At 51.8% G+C, this 18,880-nt stretch overlaps 1 protein-coding gene across 1 annotated transcript; it reads right to left on the minus strand.

Annotated features, from left to right (window-relative positions):
- Nucleotides 1-2,250: 2,250 nt before the first annotated feature.
- Trim36 (tripartite motif containing 36) lies at nucleotides 2,251-17,510 on the minus strand. Its single transcript, XM_048334064.1, has 10 exons — nucleotides 17,471-17,510; nucleotides 15,471-15,711; nucleotides 9,425-9,750; nucleotides 8,451-8,597; nucleotides 7,652-7,747; nucleotides 6,445-6,698; nucleotides 5,988-6,112; nucleotides 5,506-5,796; nucleotides 3,032-3,329; nucleotides 2,251-2,632 (listed from the first exon to the last, which is right to left on the minus strand). The coding sequence occupies exons 1-10, from the start codon at nucleotides 17,495-17,497 to the stop codon at nucleotides 2,278-2,280; spliced, it is 2,160 nt and encodes a 719-aa protein (XP_048190021.1). The 5' UTR covers nucleotides 17,498-17,510; the 3' UTR covers nucleotides 2,251-2,277.
- Nucleotides 17,511-18,880: the final 1,370 nt, after the last annotated feature.

Here is an 18,880-nt window from a genome sequence, read left to right on the forward strand (position 1 = left end):
GTGACAAGTGACATACAAGCACAGTGAGGGGCTCGCTCAGTCCTCTTAAAGCTTTGTATTTCAAAGGTCCATGTGACATGCTTAGCCGACAGGAAGAGCCCACCTGACGCCCACCACAGACTCCGCACATCTGCCTAGCTCAGCTGTGCCATAAAGTGCTACTCATGGGTGGGAAAGAAACAAAAGACGACCACACACAGGTTCTCCATGTTTTCCTTTCTTTTTTGCTGCTACCAAAGCTTGAACTCAAGGCTTTGTGCTTGCTTACTCACGGCTGTGTTCTACCACTTGAACCATGGCTCTAGTCTAGCTTTTTGCTCATTGGAGATGGAGTCTGGTGGACTTGTCTGTCCAGGCTGGCCTTCAACTGTGATCCTATAGGTCTCAGCCTCCTAATCCCAGTTGTAGGCCAGGATTACAGGCCTGAGTCGCCACATCCAGCATTTCCCATGATGCATCACATCAGGGTTGGGAAGAGGGTGAGGCAGAATCTAATTCAGTGTTATCAGCCTGAATAAGACTTCTAGTGAAAAACTATAAAACATACACACACACACACACACACGTTCCAAGAGTTTGGGTCTTCCCATTCAGATGCCACCAACATTCCATAAATTATTAGTGCATGTCCTAGTTTCTGAACATTCTAACTTAAAAAAAAAAAGAAAGGAAGTAATGATTTAGTCAAGTATCAGTGGCTTGTGCCAGTCATCCTAGCTACTCAGGAGGCTGTGATCTGAGGCTGGTGGTTTGAAGCCAGCCCAGGCAGTAAAGTCCGAGAGACTCTTATCTCCAATAAGCTACCAAAAAGCCAGAACTGGAACTGTAAGAGTGTAAGAGTGCTAGCCTCAAGTGAAAAAGCTCATACCTTAAAAAGCATAATGCCTTAAAAAACTTTTAAAATATCCAATTTAAATAAAGTATAATTCTTCAAATTTAAAAAAAAGTTTAATTTACCAAAGGGTACCCTTCACGGCAACTTTAGCCATTATTCCTATTTTGACATTTAACTTGCTTATATGACAAATATCCTCACCAATGGACCAAAAATTGCCACACTAAACAGTTTGCTGTTCCACATTTTAGAATGTGTTCAAGGCTGCTAAAAAAAATATAGCATGAACTTTCCAAACTTGTAAACATAAACTGGGAAGGGCTGGTAATATGTATGCAGAAAATATAAAAATCACACAGGGAGACAAAGGGCAAATAGGACATCAACCTCACTCTACATCACGCCTAAGAAATAATTTTTCGTTATAAACACGAGTTTCAAAAGTTAAAAATTGCAGGGTTTTTTTCCCCCCTTGGGGAAAACCAAAACAAAAAGTGAAAAGTTCCACATGCTAATAAGCCAGATGCTTACACTTCAACAAGGCACGTGGCCAGTACAGGCCCAACAAACCCGAACCCAGTCCCCCCACCAGCCTGGAAGCCCAGCTCCTCAGGGAGGCTGAGATCTGAGGACCGTGGTTCGAAGCCAGCCCAGGCAGCAACGTCTGTAAGACGCTTACCTCTAAATTCTGAAAAACAAAAAGCTGGAAGTGGAGCTGTGGTTCATGTGGTGGAGCACCAACCTTGAGCGGGGGAAAAGCTCAGGGACAGTGTCCAGACCCTGAGTTCTAGGCCCAGGACTGGTGTGCACACGCGTGTGCGCGCACACACGTATTCTTACTAATACAGTTTTGTGGTCTTCAAAAAAAAAAAAACCAAAACAAAAAACACACAAACAACAGCAGTGCTCATTTTCCCGGGGTCACTGACTGGCTCTTCTTAGCTTCACATTTTAAAAAGACATCATCGGGTTAGGATACTTCAGCACTTTCCGGTTCTCTGTCTTCCTATCTACCTCCTTATTTTCCTCGGAAGACCAAATGCAGGACGCGCGGCTCCGTGCTAACCCCCACACACGAGCAGTTTAAAAAAATAAGCTTCTCAAAAGACGAAAACATGACAGAAACACACACACACGAACTCACACGCAAGGCGGCGTAATAAATAAGAAGCGCGGGCCAGGATCACGTGGGCGCCTCCGTGTGGCGTGCGTGGACGCCGTGCGCGCCCAGGCCCAGGCGGGGAGGCGTGGCCAGGCCACTGCGGTGGGAGGGGCGGGGGGGGCGGGGAAGGACAGCCTGGCGTGGCCTGTGGGGGACTGGGCAGGTCTGGGGACGGCCTGGCGTGGCCGGGCCGAGGAAGAAGCAGACACAGGGAACGCGTGTGACCGTGTAATGGGGACCGCTTGGCACCGCGTGCCGTCCTGCCACGCGAGCCCGGCGGCTAAGCGTCCTGGCCCAAGTCCAGGTAGCGGGGGGCGATGGGCTCCTCCAGCTGGATGCCCGCGCCGCCCATGAGGGCGAAGGCCGGGAACATGGTGCGCGCGCAGTCCACGGGCCGCTCGTACAGGCAGCGCATGCGCGCCATGTCGTAGAAGGCCACGCGGCCCCGGTCGTGGTCCAGGCACACGCCGATGCTGGCGGGCATGGGGAGCACGCGGGCCTCGGGCTCGCCGGAGGCGGACGGGGTGCGGGGGATGAAGAACTTCTTCATGCCCACCGTGACCAGCGTGAAGGGCTGCGGGGCGTCCGGGCCGGCGTCCTCGCTCCCGCTGTCGTGGCCGCTGTCCTGCTCGTACCTGCGGGGGGAACGACACTCGGTCCAGGGGCCCGCCCCGCGGCCCCCACTCACTCTCAGGGCTCCGTGCCCACCCCCACCACCCCCATCCCTCAGTGTCCTGCAGAACTGATAGTTTCTGCGCGGGAGGTTTGACAAGTCCCCAAGGCGACACTTGGCGGGCAGGTGACACCGGCTGAGCGTGGCCACCGGAAGCACTTCACTGGTGTGTGCGGCCGAGGCCGGGGGTAGTAAGGACTTTCCTATCTGAAAACCCTGAACCGCGTCACCAGAACTGTCCTAACAGACCTGCTTGGACGCCTAGGTCTCACTATTCCCTCTGCCTGACTCTGTGTATGTGCGCATGCGCGCGCGTGTGCGCGTGGACGCGCCGGGTCGCGGGCGGGGAGGGCGGGCCTACCTGGGGCTGGCGGCCTCGCGGGGACAGTGCAGCCACTCCTGCAGCTTGTCGCTGGAGGCCACGCCCACCTTCACCAGGTAGGAATAGGGCTCCACGCGGAAGGCCCAGAAGTGCCGCCCCTTGCTGATGCCAGCGTCCGCGATGATGTAGTCTAGGCTGGCGTAGTGGCCGGCCTGGATCCGCTCGGCCTCCAGCAGGGTGCTGAAGCCCGCCCGGCTCTCCACCCGGTCCCGCTTCAGGTTCAGCAATAGGCGCTCCGCGTTGTAGCCACACTTGTCGTCGAAGAGGAAGCTGAGAACTGAGCGGAGCTCACCGTGAGTCTCGGGTCAAAATGGCGCGGCCTTCCCCAGACATGTTCAGACCCCCCCCCCCAACCCCCACAGACATGCCCCGGGGGCCCCACAGACACGCCCTGGGGCCCCACAGACACGCCCCCGTCCCCTGCCCTCCGGGAAACCTCCAAAGCAGAAGCAAGTGTTTTGAATATGTGTTTTTTAAAAAAAAATCATAAGTGGGGGCTGGGAGTATGGCCTAGTGGTAGAGTGCTTGCCTCATATACATAAAAGCCCTGGGTTCGACTCCCCAGCACCACATATACAGAAAACTGCCATAAGTGGTGCTGTGGCTCAAGTGGCAGAGTGCTAGCCTTGAGCAAAAAGAAGCCAGGGACTGCTCAGGCCCTGAGTTCAAACATCCCAGGACTGACAAAAAAAAATCGTAAGTGCACCTCTGTGGAATACAGATAATCAATTGAATGTGGATGGTTTATAGTTAATCATTCTTATCCTTATATGAATGATCACATTTGCATATGCATTGATTCCAAATTTTGAGATATTAAGCTCTTTTCCTTAACAAGCCACATGGCAGACACAAGAAATACAGTAGTGTCACTTTTTAAAAAAATTAAAGCCTAGTGCTGGTGGCTTATGCTTATAATAATCCTCGCTTCTCAAGAGGTTGAGAGATCTGAAGATCAGGGTTCTAAGTCAGCCTGGACAGAAAAGTCCATGAGCTTCTTATCTCCAAAGAACTAGCAAAAATCCTTAGGAGGAAATTAAAAGACACTTCAAAGGTGATGCCCACCATGCAAGGCCATTTCTGTGGAGCCCATGAGAGGCAAAGCCTCAGTCAAGCAGGAATCGGGAGTTATTGATCATGGTGGGGAGTTATTGATGATGGGAAGGAGTTACTGATCATGACAGGGAGTTACTGATCACAGCAGGGAGTTATTGATCACGTGGGAGTTATGGATAACAGACTTTTGGGGTGGGATGGGGAGAATGACTGTGGATGCCACTGAACTGGTGGTCAGAAGAGTAAATGTCCTCCATGTGACACCATCACAATGTTTTCAAGACCTGGCCTCTGGCAAAGAGCTAAACCCATTTTCATGGACTGGCAGACCCTTCCTCCTGGTATCGCCCAGCGCCCTGGCAAGCTCATTCCTGCCTCTTCTCCATCTCCTGAACCTCCTGACTTGCACAGTGAATGGAAGGGTGGGCTAATTTCACTCATGAGGCTTCTCTCCAAGAAAAGGAAGCACCCCTGAAAACAGGCAGCTGCACTACTGCTCCCTCCCGTGCTGTTCCTCCCCGTCTCTTCTCCCCTGTCCTGCTCCTCTCCCTCCCTCCTCCACCACGCACAAGTCAGGGAGAACACATGGCTCCCACTTCATACTGGAAAAGGCATCCGAGGGCGCTACTGGATTTTATCAAAATTCAAGAGAAATCATTTTAGCCAACTCTACGTGTGCCCCAATTTTTTAACGCCATGATGTGCTTGAAAACCACAGAGGGAAATCTACACACACAGCTTCTCTATTTTGGACCAAAAATAAAACAGGAGGAAGGAAGGACAGGGCAGGGAAAATCTGAGGTCCTAAGCCACTAAAGTTCTCCAACTAGAGAAGCCTAAGGACCACTGGCAGGGCCGGGCCGGGCCGGGCCAACTTCTGTCCTCCAGGTCCTGCACATAGGTGGGATCTGGAGCCCCTGCCTCGAGCTGCAAGGTTCTCCCTGCACCCCTGCACCTGCGGGGGGGGGGCGCACACTGCCCCCCCCCACGCCACAGCCTCCCCCCCCCACAGCCCCCCCACACCCTCTGGCTAAGAACACCCTAGACCAGGTGAAGCCAGAGTACAGGACATCTGGACATACTTAGATCCTAGATTATAGAATGACAGCATGTGAAGCATGCTGTTGGAGGCAACCCGGCACAATCCCATCTCTTACTCCTTGCCCTGCAAAGCTCCTCCTGACAGCAGCCTTGGAGCTGAGCTGCGCTGGTGACTCATGCCTGTCATCCTAGCTACTCAGGAGGCTGAGGGCTGAGGATCACAGAGAGAAGCCAGCAGGGCAGGAGAGTTCGTGAGACTCTCATCTCCAGCTGATCAGCAAAAAGCCAGAAGTGGGGCTGTGGCTCAGGCAGCGGAGCACCAGCCTTGGGAAGCTCAGAGGAAAGGAGAGCCTTACCTGGCGCCGGTGGCGTGTGCAGGACCAGCTCCCGGCTGCAGGGGCTGCAGATGGAGCCGCGGTAGGCGCGCACGCGGAAGGCATAGTGCGCGTTGCTGTCCAGGTTGGAGACCACTTTGCTGGTGCCCAGCACCTCCACCTCGTCCCACGGCAGCAGTGTCTCCTCCCGGCTGACCTTCCGGTACTCCAGCACGTAGCTGTCCGCCTCGTCCCCGCCTGGATGGCGCCAATTGATCAGGGCGTTGTTGTAAACCTTGCTCTGCTCCTCGCTGATCTCCGGGACGGCCACCCCTGCATGAACCACAAGATTCAAGACGACATTCAAGGGCTGGCAGCTTGGCACTAAGATTGTTCCTCAGTAAAAAAGAAAAATGATGACATTGGGGCCCAGGCCCAGTGATGTCCCTTTCTCATGTCAAAAGCAAGAGGCACATGACGCATGCTTGCAAGCCGAGACTTCAGCTGCCCTCCCTGGGACTTACCACTGGAGAAAAAAGACAGTTCTCCAAGGAGTTCCGATTGCTTGGATGTATTCAGCACGTAGTCTTCAAAAGATGTCTGAGCAGCAGGTCGAAAGCTCTTCAACGATTCTGTCGCTCTCTGTATTCTGTAATGAGAAACATTTTATATCAGAAACAACCCAGATCAAGCTAGCCACCCCCACCCGTGGCTCACACCTGGCATCCTAGCTCCTCAGGAGGCTGAGAGCCGGGGATCACGGCTCGCCGGGGAGGAAAGTCTGTGAGACTCATCTCCAATGAAAGTCACAAGTGGAGTCATGGCTCAAGTGGTAAAGTGCTAGACTTGGGGAGTGGGGGGGGGGGGCCTCAGAGACAGTGCTCAGGACCGGCACACACACACAAATCCAGATGAGACCAGGCTTGAGCCTGGCTCGGTGGTGGCATGCCTGTGGGGCATGCGTGGTGTGGGGCGGAGCACCTGAGGTGGAGCTGCTTGGCCGTCTGGACGAAGCAGGACGGGTCGGTCTCCTTGAGCACCTCCTGGGCATAGCCCACCAGCCCACTGCTCTCCAGGAGCCCCTGGTGCTCCTCCACCTGCGTCTGGAACTTATCCAGCCTCAGCTTCTTGGAGGCCTCAATGGCCTTCAGCACGGACAACTTCCTCTCCTCCAGAATCTCAAAGAGCTTCTCAAAGTGCACGATGGCTTCTTCCTTTGCTCTCTCGCCGTTGCACTGTGGGGAAGAACAAAGTTCACGCCATCTGCTAAACCCAATGAAAAACTGCCACAAGTCAAGGAGACCCAGATGGACGGATGGATGGACAGGCAATGAAAGCAATTCTGTCATACTCGGAAACTGCCCAAACCACCATGGTACAGAAATGCACTGGTTTCCTGACGCCTGCCACCCTCACGTCCAGGAGATGACAAGTCTTCATTCTCATGAGTATATCTTAGCTATGGATAACTAAATCATTACTTACTACTATTAATTTCTTATCATCAGTAATAGTGGTATTATTAACGATCTCTCATGATAATATACATTATTATTTCTAAGCACTTCAATTATCCAGAAAGGACATTGGGACAGAAACGAACTACTAGAACCACACACGTGACAACACAAAATAACTGAACCCTGGGGATTCATTTCAGGTTCAGGAGGTTTAAGCCTTTCTGTGCAATTGCCTTTAAGTTAAATCCTAGCTACAAAATTAAAAAAATATATAGTCATTCTTTTCTAAGACATAAAAATTAAAGGCAAGGGTCACTGAATCCTGACTCCACAGTGGATTCCGGCTGGAGCTCGGTGGCCTGGAGCCTCGTCACGTGCTCTGAACATTGTGATTGTGGACATGTAGTATGTTATTATATGATCCTATCTAGTGTTCATTCAACATTTTCATTTCAAAAGGAGAAGGTCTGTCTGTCTACCCATCTATCTGTCTGTTCACAGCTAATGTAACTGATGAGGCCTAGCAACAGTCACTTCCTGTCAGTCATTCCTCCTGTGTTCCCAGGATGTCACCTGATCACTCTGTCACAGCACAGATAACAAACCCTTGCATGGGCTGAGACTGAATGCATGGGCTGAGACTGAATGCAGGTGTGATTCCAACTCACACTGGGTCACCCAGGTGATCATGAGCAAGGGCCCTGACTGTCAGGCCATGCACCACTCACCTCCGTTTCTCTCATTAACAAGTTCAGTTCTGAAATCTGGCTCTTCACCTGGCTCTCCTTACCAATGAGGTAATCAATATCCTTCGAAAGCTTTTCCTGTGGGACATTTGTAACACAAAGGACAAAAATAGGTTAGCGGAGACCTTGCAGATTTCATTTTATTCTACCACTTGAGGCACGTCACCAGCCTAGCATTTTGCTGCTTAACTGGAAATGGAGTCTGGAGGGTTTTCTCCAACAGGCTAGTATCACCCCAAGATCCTTAGATCTCAGCCTCTTGAGTAACTAGGTTATAGGCGTGAGCCAACTGGCCCCCAACTTGCAGATTTTTTTATTGCATCGTTTTGATTCATATTTGGTAAAAATTCAGCTAGTCATCCCTCCATGAAGCCTTCATTATATTAATATTTTATTATGTTATATACATGTACCAACTGCATATACATACTATATATTACATATATTCTGTATAATATATGTTGAATGTGATATATAACATGATATATTGCATATATATTATACATATAAATAAAGATCAATTAAAACTGACCCAGTAATTGTAGAGGGAGAGAATGAGTACACAGAACAATAAATATGTCTATATGCACTACTGAGCATGACAGATATAAAATATAAAACTATACATGTGCAGTAATATATGAGGCCAATACAAGTATGAAAGTACGAAGGTATATATGGATGTATTTTCCCCGACCCTCCAGTGTCTGTGGTGGACCAGTGTGGTCCCCAGAGGAGGGAGAGGTGGGCTGGCTACCCCAGAAGCCCAACCCTGCCCTACCTTCAAGGTCTTGTAGGCAGTGCTCATAGTGGTCACTCGGTGGTTGGCGTGAGCCCCGCCCAGCTTACACAGGTGACACACCGGCCTCCGACACAGCTCACAGTACATATTGATTTTCTCCGTCTCATGTTCCGGGCACATTAAAATCTGTCGCATTCAATAAATGAATAGAAGTATGATTAAGGATCTCAACACACCAAGATTTTCTTAAAATAAAATACATAAAGCCATTGAGGCCAGTGCTCTATCACTTGACCATTTCCAGCATTTTGCTCATTGGAAATAGGACTCTTTCAGATTTGTCTGCCCACGCTGACTTTGAACCGTGAACTTCAGTACTCAGCCTCTGAGTAGCTAGGATGACAGGCTTGAGCCGTGTGTGCCTAATTTCAGGAAACCCTTCATTCACAAAAGCCCAATTCAGCTACTAATCAGAAGGCTTTTCATGACAGAACAGCACTAGCCAATTTAATGGGTCTCTTAAAAGAAATAGTACATACAACATCAGGACCAATTAGTACATTTTTAAAGTCAATGGCCTTGAGAACGTCAAAGGATCTGACAGGATTAGAGCTATTTCCTAAAGCTGCTGCAGGAAAGGCAAGTGTGAGTTTCTCACAGGGAAGCACCAAAGTTCTAGACTGTCTCTCTATGGGAGACAGTCTTTCCCCTTCTAGTGAGAATTATCGTAAGGAGCATCTACTTTTTTTTTTTTGGCCAGTCCTGGGCCTTGGACTCAGGGCCTGAGCACTGTCCCTGGCTTCTTCCCGCTCAAGGCTAGCACTCTACCACCTGAGCCACAGCGCCCCTTCTGGCCGTTTTCCATATATGTGGTGCTGGGGAATCCAACCGTGAGCTTCATGTGTAGGAGGCAAGCGCTCTTGCCACTAGGCCATATTCCCAGCCCAGCATCTACTTCTTGTGATGACCGTACCAGTGTCGCCGTCTGGCCGGTGCGCCGTGGCCTGCCTCACCTTGGGCCTGAAGTTGGTGGTGGGGCCCACGTACTCGTGCTGTGCCTTGAGCGTGCCCCACGGGTGATGGATCTTGAAGCACTCGTTGCAGTAGCTGGCGCTGCAGTCCATGCAGCTCTTGGTGGACTCCTGGGGCGGTGGCTTGCACAGGTCACACATGATGGCCGTGGCGGCCCGGGCCGCCTGCCGATACCGCTCCACGATGGTCTCCAGCGTGAAGTTCCGGAAGAGGCCACTGATGCCTCGCTCCCCCAGGTCCACATCGTGCTCGCAGCCTGGGCAGGGGAAGGCTATGGTCCGGGGCGTCAGGGAGTTCCGCTTCCAGCCTGCATGGTCAGGGGAGGCCGGGTCAGTGAGGGCAGGGAGTCTGGGAGTCCTTCCGTGATCCATGGTTACACGGGTATTGAGTCAAACAGAGAAGGGAAACATGGTCTAGAAAATGCCACCAAAAACCCAATTAAACCAAACAGCCATAGGAAGACAGAAACACAGAAGACAATGCTACGTGGGGACAGGGTCCTTTGACTTCTAGAATTCACATTTCTCGTTGCTCAGACCCACCGGATGCAAAGGCATGAGCGTGCACTAAAACACACTGCTTGGGCTGACGGAGGGGTCCTGAACTCAGGAGCAATGTGAAATTGTGTGCAGAAGTCTCCACCTATTTGCACATTTTCTGGTTTATCTACAGCTCTTATCAGCTTCTCAAAGGAATTTTATGACTACAAAAAAAAAAACTGAAGAAAGCTTTAAGCACCCACAGTAGTATTGTTTTCTCTAAAACAATCCAGCAGGCAGCAGCACTAGGCAATTTAAAGAATGAAAAGCCACTCACTAAGAGATCTAGAATTTAGTAACGTTAAGAGGGACCAACCGTTTAGTAAGCTCTTCTTGTGACCTGAAACAAACAACGAAGGTTACTTCACTCATCAACAAAGCACAGGGCATCCAAAAAGTGCCAGAATTCTGTAACAGATTTCATTCAGTAACTGAACCCTAAACATCACAGGTTTGTTCATGATTATCACTCTAAGGGTAGAAATATCAAGGAATTAAGGCTCGACAGTCCCTACCCACTGCTCCCTAAGAAAAAGTTCTCCATCTCACAGAGGCTCAAGCATTCCTTCCCCTCACTTAGAAATCTACCCTTGGTCCAGCATACACCCATAGATCCAGCTACTCAGAAGGAAAAGACTGGGTAGATATCCTGGGGGAAAATAAAACACTGTCTGGGACTCTCATCCCTCTTCCCCACCCCCAGCCCCCAGGCAGGGCTTTGAACTCTGGGCCTAGGTGCTGTCCCTAAGCTCCTTTTGCTCAAGACTCTCCACTACTTCCGGCTTTTTCTGTGATTAATTGGAGATAAGAGACTCACACACTTTCCTGCCCAGGCTGGCTTTGAACTGTAATCCTCAGATCTGAGCCTTGTGTGTGTAGCTAGGATGACAGGTGTGGGCTGCCAGTGCCCCAGCGTTCAACAGTTTTACATTTTTAAACATGGATGCATACCCCCAAAAAACACCCCTTAAAGAGTTTGGAAATCCCACCCCAAACATGTTGCCGTAGGACTTCTAAGAGCAAGCAATGCAATGCAGAAGTTTCACTCCACAGCAGGTAGAGAGGAGGCAGCCGAGAAAGCAAGGAAGGCGAGGGGGCTCCGGCTCAGCTCAGGGAACAAGCCAACCCCAGCCATTCAGGCAGCTGGGAATCCGGGAGTCAGGTGTAAACACATGCAAATTTACATACAAATGCATATTTCTAACCCAGGAACTGGGAGGCTGAGGTTTCAATAGGTAAACAGCTCATCCCAGCAGCCAGTTAAAAGATGACGAGCTACTCTAGGTTCTGTGAAAGTAATGATTAGTAAAGGAATGAGCTACAACTAAGTTAAATCCCGACCTGAGATGCTGCTTGCACACACACACTAGCAACACCCCGGTCTCCATGTTTGGAAATTTTGATTAAGATGCTTTGTCCCTTTTCTATACACCTCAGACTTTTTTTTTTTCAGCCAAAAACATGATGCCTATGAATTTTACTGATGAGTTAAGTATTACATTAGAATTCTGCAACTTGAAAAAATTATTTTTCTCAGATAACTTCTGAATGAAAAACAGATAAGAAACTTAAGTAAACAGCTCCTCTTACTGAATCACAACAGGCAAATCTCAGAGACAGGTTTTGAAGATTTGCAAATCAAAAGATGCAGAAGACAAGGAGGAAAACAGAAAGGCGCATTTCTCCAGTGAATCCCAAGGCCCGCCAGCATTTCACCAAAAAGCAGACCATTTTCCTTTCAAATAAAGGTCAACTAGAGTGAAAATGGATGGATGGTTCAGGGTTAAAATTCGGAGGCCAAATACCTTAAAACATTAACCAAAAAAACTATGTGATAAAACAAGATTATGTTCTACTACCTATAAAAAATAATACCATTAATTAAAAGTTGAATACCTTAAGATAGGATTGGCTTATTTAAGGGCTCACAGGGAGCACATTTAGCTTTATTCCACTCTAGGCAAATGTGAAGGATTTTTAGGTACCGTGTGTGTGTGTGTGTGTGTGTGTGTGTGTGTGTGTGTGTGTGTGTCACTGAGTGTATGTGTACGCTGGTGGCTTTAACTCAGGGCCTCATGCTCTTGGCTTCTCCCCCCTCCCACCCCCCGCACTCAAGACTGGCTCTCTACCACTGTAACCATGCCCCCACTTTCCAATTTTTGCTGGTACTTTGGAGGGGACTTTCCTGCCTGGTCTGGCTTCTAACCATGATCACCCATCTCAGCCTCCTGAGTAGCTAGGATTACAAGCCTGAGCTACCAGTGCCTGGTAGTTTCATGTATCCTGGCTGATGTTCAAGGACCACTTTCAGACATCAGAACTTGCCTGGAAATTCAGTCCTGTTGACCTTTTTTTATTGGCCAGTCCTTGGGCTTGAACTCAGGGTCTGGGCACTGTCCCTGAGCTTCTTTTGCTCAAGGCTAGCACTTTACCACTTGAGCCACAGCGCCCACTGCTAGCTTTTTCTGTTTCTGTGGTACTGAGGATTTGAACCCAGGGCTTCATGGCTTCATGCTAGGCGGGCACTCTGCCACTAAGCCACATTCCTAGTCCCCTGTTGACCTTTTAAGTCATCTCACTTTCTACGTGCATATGGAGACGACCACTGACCGGTCCAGAGCCGCATGTGCAGTCGCACGACGCCATTCCACTGGAGTCCAGGCTACCAGGCCCAAAGCCTCTCTGCCTCCCCAGAAACACAGCACGCCATGGACAATGAACAGAAAGCTGCATTTAGAACTTCACTCGGGAAGAATCACAACTTGTTAACAAAAGAGAAAACACGAGCTGTGTCCTGCACACAATACAATTATTCAATTAACAGTCAAAATGTGTTTTCCCAGCCAGCCATAGAAAACATTCTCGCTCCCTTCCTCCAATCCAGAATGTGTCCTTGTCTCTAAGACTAGGGCTGCATGAACCTGGAGGCACTGAGGAAAAGGAAGAATGTTCTGTATCACTCGTTATCAGCCTAAACACTGCTAGGAAACACTACCAAAACTGAGCAGCTAGCCGGGAACCCGTGGCTCATGCCTGTCATCCTAGCTACTCAGGAGGCTGAGATCTGAGGCTCCAGGTTCCAACCTAGCCCAAGGAGGAAAGTCCATGAGACTCTTGTCTCCAATGAATCACCAGAAAACCGGAAGTGGTGCTGTGGCTCAAGTGGTAGAGCCCTAACCTTGAGCTGAAGAGCTGGACAGCTCCCAAGCCCTGAGTTCAAACCCCACAACTGGAAAAAAACTGAACAGCTTTTCCTGACAACAGACAATACAAAAGAAGAGGAAGGAAGAAGAGTCTGTACCCTTTACCATCAGAAATCTAGACGTGGTTTTTATTTCTGCATAATTTAATGTGCAACGGTGATAGATACATTGTTCTTCTTTCAAAATACCCATTTCTTAATTAGAAATAAATAAAACACTTGAGCCTAATTTTTCCACTAGCCGTACTTTAAAAAAGTAACTAGTAAAATTCTGATAACATTATTTAACCTGTTACATTCGAAATACACATGTACATAGGCATATACAGATATACACATGTGTATATATCCATACAGTGCATATATACACACGAACACATACAAATGCATGCTTATATGCATGTACATGCACTCGTGTGCACACACACATTCACATGTATACATAACCACCCACATGCATATGCATATACAGACAATGTGGTATACACCTGCCTGTGCGTTCACATGAGCACACTTTACATGCACACACCGCACGTGCTCGCACACACAGAGTAACAAGTTCAGGGTGAGTACAGAGTCTAATCCCCATTATCCTCACACTCTGCCAATGCACAACATGCCTGATGCTCCCTTCTGTGGTGTGGACACATCATTTTTTTTAATGAACACTGTGCCTGAGCGCCACTTCTGATTTTTTGGTGGTTCACTGGAGATCAGAGTCTCATGGACTTTTGTGCCCAGGCTGGCTTTAAACCAAGATCCCCAGATCCCAGCTTCCTTCCTAGCTGGGATGACAGGACTGAGCCACCAGGGTCCGGCTGGACACATCATTTTTTTTTTTTGGCCAGTCCTAGGCCGTGAACTCAGGGCCTGAGCACTGTCCCTGGCTTCTTTTTTGCTCAAGGCTAGCTCTCTACCACTTGAGCCACAGCGCCATTTCTGGCCATTTTCTGTATATGCGGTGCTGAGGAATCAAACCCAGGGCCTCATGTATACGAGGCAAGCACTCTTGCCACTAGGCCATATTCCCAGCCCCTGGACACATCATTTTTATTTGTACAAAACAGCCTCCAAGTTATCAGGGACCTCTAAAGAAACATCCACTTCACCCTTAGAGCCAGTTCCATGCCCCTGTGCGTTGGAAGGGGCAGCACCTCGCGGCTCGAACTCGGAAACTCAACCACAGCGGCATTGTTCACAATGGGACCTCCACAGAGAGATTCTTGTCTGGAAAAGGACTCAAGGTGAATGACTTCTGGTCCTAAAAGAGCCACACTGGGCGAGGCTGAAGGTGAGGGTCACAGAGCTGGCAAGCCAAAAGTGAGGTGTCCCACCTCAGCAGCCTGACGGTGTTTAACCTCAGCCTACATTAAACCCCCTGAACCTGTCCAGGAGAAAACACTGGACAAGACTTCACTAGGTCAACCTGAAACAACGTGAACACCAGCCAGTGCTGGGTAGAGACTGACACTGTGTCAAACTACATCTGCTTCTACACACATATCTCAGAATTCCACTGCTTTTTTTTTTTTTTTTGCCAGTACTGGAGCTTGAACTCAGGGCCTGGGCGCTCGCTGTCTCTGAGCCTCTTTGTGCTCAAGGCTGGCACTCCACTACTTGAGCCACAGTGCCACTTCTGACTTTTTCTGAGTAGTTTATTGGAATTAAGATTCTCCTTTTCTTTTCTGCCCAGGGTTGGCTTCAAACCACAACCCTCACATCTCAGCCTCCAGAGTAGCTAGGATTATAGGCGTGAGCCACCAGCGCCCAGCTCCACTGCCTTTTATGATCCTCAAAAGCTTATATTTAAAATGCACTATAAACGACTGAGGGAAATAAAAGTTCTCAGGTAGAATGATATTAGATAATCTAGCTAAAGAACTTTCGAGCATTCATCGTTCCTAACATGCCATTAAGCCGTGCTCAATTCTGTGGGCCTTACTGGCACATTGCCATTTGTGGCTCATCCGCTAGTATTTCAGTCGTCCATTATCACATCAAAAATATCACAGGTCATAAATATCCCCTAAAATACAGACTCCCTACTAAGGAGTCTTAGCACGAAGTTGGTGTTCCATTGTCCTCTTTAAGGACATTTCCCAAAAAAATGAGTTGAACATTTAAAATGTGTGGGTGGGGGGACCTTTTAAAAACTATAGTTTATTTACCTGGAAGAAAACAATACTCATGAAAAAAAATTATTCTTCCAGAGTGACAAAAGAGCAGAAGCTCCTCGCTCTCTTGGCTCTCTCTCTCTTACACACGTACACACACACACACAGATACCTGGCCTGCTAATCCTGTCAATTTTATCGAGGCTGGGGGAGGGGAGGCGGAGTCGAGGGCTGCTCTGATTGGAGTTGTCGGAAGCAGAAGCGACATCATTGAAGGAGTCATCCAGAGACAATAGGAGTTCCTTCACACATTTATGGCAGATGCTGTGTTGGCACGGGAGGATCAGCGGGTGGCTGAACAGCTCCTTGCAGGCTGGGCAAATGAGCTCTCTCTCGATATTCTTAATAGTCACCTGAAAACACAGCGAAAGGTCAGAGTCAGAACTCGGCTCCACACCAACACCTGTCCAGTAATCCACTCCTCTTAAACCTGGAACAATGAATGCTATCCATCTCCCTTCAACAGCCACAGCTTAGAACTGAGAACTGGGAAACGTGAGACTAAAGGAAAGAAAGTTAAAGAAAAAGAGTTGGCATAAAATACTATGGACATTTAATACTAATGTCCAGTCGAAACTTACTGGGCTTGGTGAAGCACACCTGTAATCCCAGTACTCAGGAGAGCCAGGCAGGTGGACAGGGTTTCAGGGCTGGCGGGGGTGGGGGGGCGGGGTTGTGTATCATACATGATATCTCTCACTCAAGACCACCTCAGAATCAACAGGTGTGCCTATGACAGGAAGAATGGACGCCCCTGCTGAGTGCATTCGCTGGAGCAGAGGACACTGGCCCAACCAGTCTGCTGAATTATCAGCAGTTTTCCACCCACTGAGGGTTCTCGGCTCTGCAGCACAGCCGCAGTCATAAAGGCAGTTTATGAACATGAAGAGGGTGCAGTGGACTTGGGGCCACCATGCTCAGGGCTTCTAAAAGGTCCCATGGTGATTTTCCCATCCTTTCTCTACAAACTTTGGTCCAAAGAACCCAAATTTCAACGACTGTGAAGGTATTTGTGCCATGCTGTGTGTGTGTGTCTGTGTATCTGTGTGTGTGTGTCTGTGTATCTTGGTCCTGGGGCTTGAACTCGGGGCCTGGGCTCTCCACTTCCAGCCTTTTGGTGGTTCATTGAAGAGTCTCATAGGCTTTCCTACCCCGGCTGGCTTCGGACCCCAATCCTCAGATCTCAGCCTCCAGTGCGGCTAGGATGACAGGCGTGAGCCGCCCTGCCTGCCGTCTGCTGCCCGGCTCCAGCATCACTCGTTTAAAACCATGTGTTTCTATTAAGCTGTTTCACCAAGGGGTCACCGAGGCCCCAGCCATCCCATCCCTCCTCTCACCCACGGGGTGCGCACAGGCGCCCCGACGTAGCCCTACCAGGCTAACTGGGCTAATGAAGTGAGGATGCGCAGAACCCTCCCTCCCCGACGGTCCCCGCCCGTCCCCAGCGCGGCCCCCTGAGGCGGCCCCCCCCTCATAGCCGGGGGCCCGGGGACCTCGGTCCCCGCCCGCGGCTCGGACTGACCCGCTCTACACCGCCCGCTGAACCGTGAGCGCGACCGGGGCCGCGCGCCGTCCCTGGGCGCCGCTTCAAAGTCCAACTCCAGCCCCGGAGCCCTCACGCACCCAGCCTCCCCCCTGCACCCCCTCCCCCGCCGGCAGCCGCACCGGCACCCGCACCCGGCTGCAGGGGCGCCGCCCCGCCGCGCCTCCCAGACAAAGGGCGGCTGGGCACCGCCCTCGCTCGCCCCGCGCCCCGGACCCCTCTGCGCCCCGCGACGGAACCCGAGACCCCTCTGAGCCTCCGCACCCCGCGCCCCGCGTCCTCACCCCCTGGGCGCCCCACGAGAGCACCCGAGCCCCACTGCGCCCCGCACCCGCGCCCTGCGCCCCACTGCGCCCCGAGCCCTGGACCCCTTCGCGCCCCACCGCGCCCCGCGACCGCACCCGAGACCCCACTGTGCCCGCACCCCAGCTCCAGACCCCTCTGCGCCCCGCGCCCCTCAGCCTTCCGCAGCCGCGCCCCCGCGGCGCCCCACTCTCCTCCCAGGGCCCGGAACCCCAAGTCCGGGCGGGACGGGCGCGGTGCGAGAACTCGGGACCCACGGCACTGACCAGCGTGTCCGACGCGTCGCCCTCCATGGCGGCCGGGCTCGGTGTCTTGCGGGGCGCGGCGGCGGCGGCGGGCGGCAGCGGCGGGCGGGGCGCGGCCCCGGGCGGGGTCCGGTGGCCCCAGGCGCGGGTCCCTGCGGCGGCCCCGAGCCTGGGCTCGGAGCCGGGTCCCGCCAGCGACCCGACGCGGCGAGGCTGAGCCGGGGCGGCGACAGCGGCGGCGGCAGCGCGGGAGGCTCGGCGGGCTCCCAGCGGCGGCGCCGGGAATCCGCCCTGGGCCGGCGGCGGCTCCTGCGGACTGCGGCGGGGCTGCCGGCGGGTCCCGCGGCCGCGCCGGCCGGGGCGGGGCGGGGCGGGGCGGGGCGGGGCGGGGCGTCGCCGTGACAACCGCGCGCCGCACAAAGGGGGCGTGGCCTGGGCGGCACGGCGAGCGTGATTGGTCCTTCTCCCCAACACACACATACACACCGCCGCCCCGGGGTTCCCGCCCACCGCTCCGGGGAGTCGTGGGGGGGGTGAGGGGGGGAGGGTCCCGGGCCCTCCAGTCCCCAGCTTCTCCCCAGCTCCGATCCTAGGGTCCCACTCCGAGACCTTCCGGTCCGTGCCCGTCCCGGAGCGCTCGGGGCCGGGGCGCTGGCAACCCGGGCCCCAAACCCCCCACCCGGGCCTCCCCAGGCCCCCTTCCACCCGCGGTCCTCCCACCGACGGCGCCGGGGTCCCCAGATGCCCGTGCCCACGGGGACCTGGCCCCCAGCTGGAGCCACGCAACTCTATTTTTTTGCGGGGGGGGCTCTTTCTCTTTTCTGTCTTTTCATTTCTTTTCTTTCTTGTTGTTGGTCGTGGGGCTTGAACTCGGGGGCCTGGGCGCTGTCCCTGAGCTCTTTGGCTCTACCACTTAAGAGACACACACAGCTCCACATCCGGCCCCCTGGTGGTTCATTGAAGATGAGAGACTCACGGACTTTCTTGCCAGGGCTGGCTTTGAACCGCCATCCTCAGACCTCATTCCTCCTGAAGGGCGGGGATGACAGGCGTGAGGGGACCGGGGACTGACTAAGAACCGATGCCTGGCCAGGTAAGGACCAGGACCAGGCACGATTACCCAGAGCCTAAACACCCCCACCCCCCAGGGCCTCCATTAAAGAGCATTATGCCCATTCCTGTTTTCAGATTGGATTAAATTCTCCCCCCTCCTGTGATTTTATATCAGCACACCCCCATACTGCTTTGGGCCAAAAATGTCCAAGAGTTAATGTAGAAGAAGAGATTACTAGATGGTTTCATAACATGAACTAAAGAGAAGTCCTGTGCAAACAGTAGATGGGTGGGAAAAAAAATCTACAAGACTTCCATTATACGAATCAAGCTGTTTTCCACCTGATGAACCTTTTGTTTTGCCAGGCCTGGCATTGA

The sequence above is a fragment of the Perognathus longimembris genome, chromosome 25 (genome assembly GCF_023159225.1).
Source record: "Perognathus longimembris pacificus isolate PPM17 chromosome 25, ASM2315922v1, whole genome shotgun sequence".
Lineage (NCBI taxonomy): Eukaryota > Metazoa > Chordata > Mammalia > Rodentia > Heteromyidae > Perognathus > Perognathus longimembris.

What these genes read in the sequence shown, in the direction of transcription:
- Trim36 (XM_048334064.1), bottom strand. Translation starts at nt 17,497, where the DNA reads ATGGAGGGCGACGCGTCGGACACGCTG. An exon ending in GCGACGCGTCGGACACGCTG is followed by an intron (nt 15,712 to 17,470) that starts GTCAGTGCCGTG and finishes CTGTGTTTTCAG; the next exon opens with GTGACTATTAAGAATATCGA. An exon ending in GCACACGCCACCGGCGCCAG is followed by an intron (nt 3,330 to 5,505) that starts GTAAGGCTCTCC and finishes AGCTCCGCTCAG; the next exon opens with TTCTCAGCTTCCTCTTCGAC.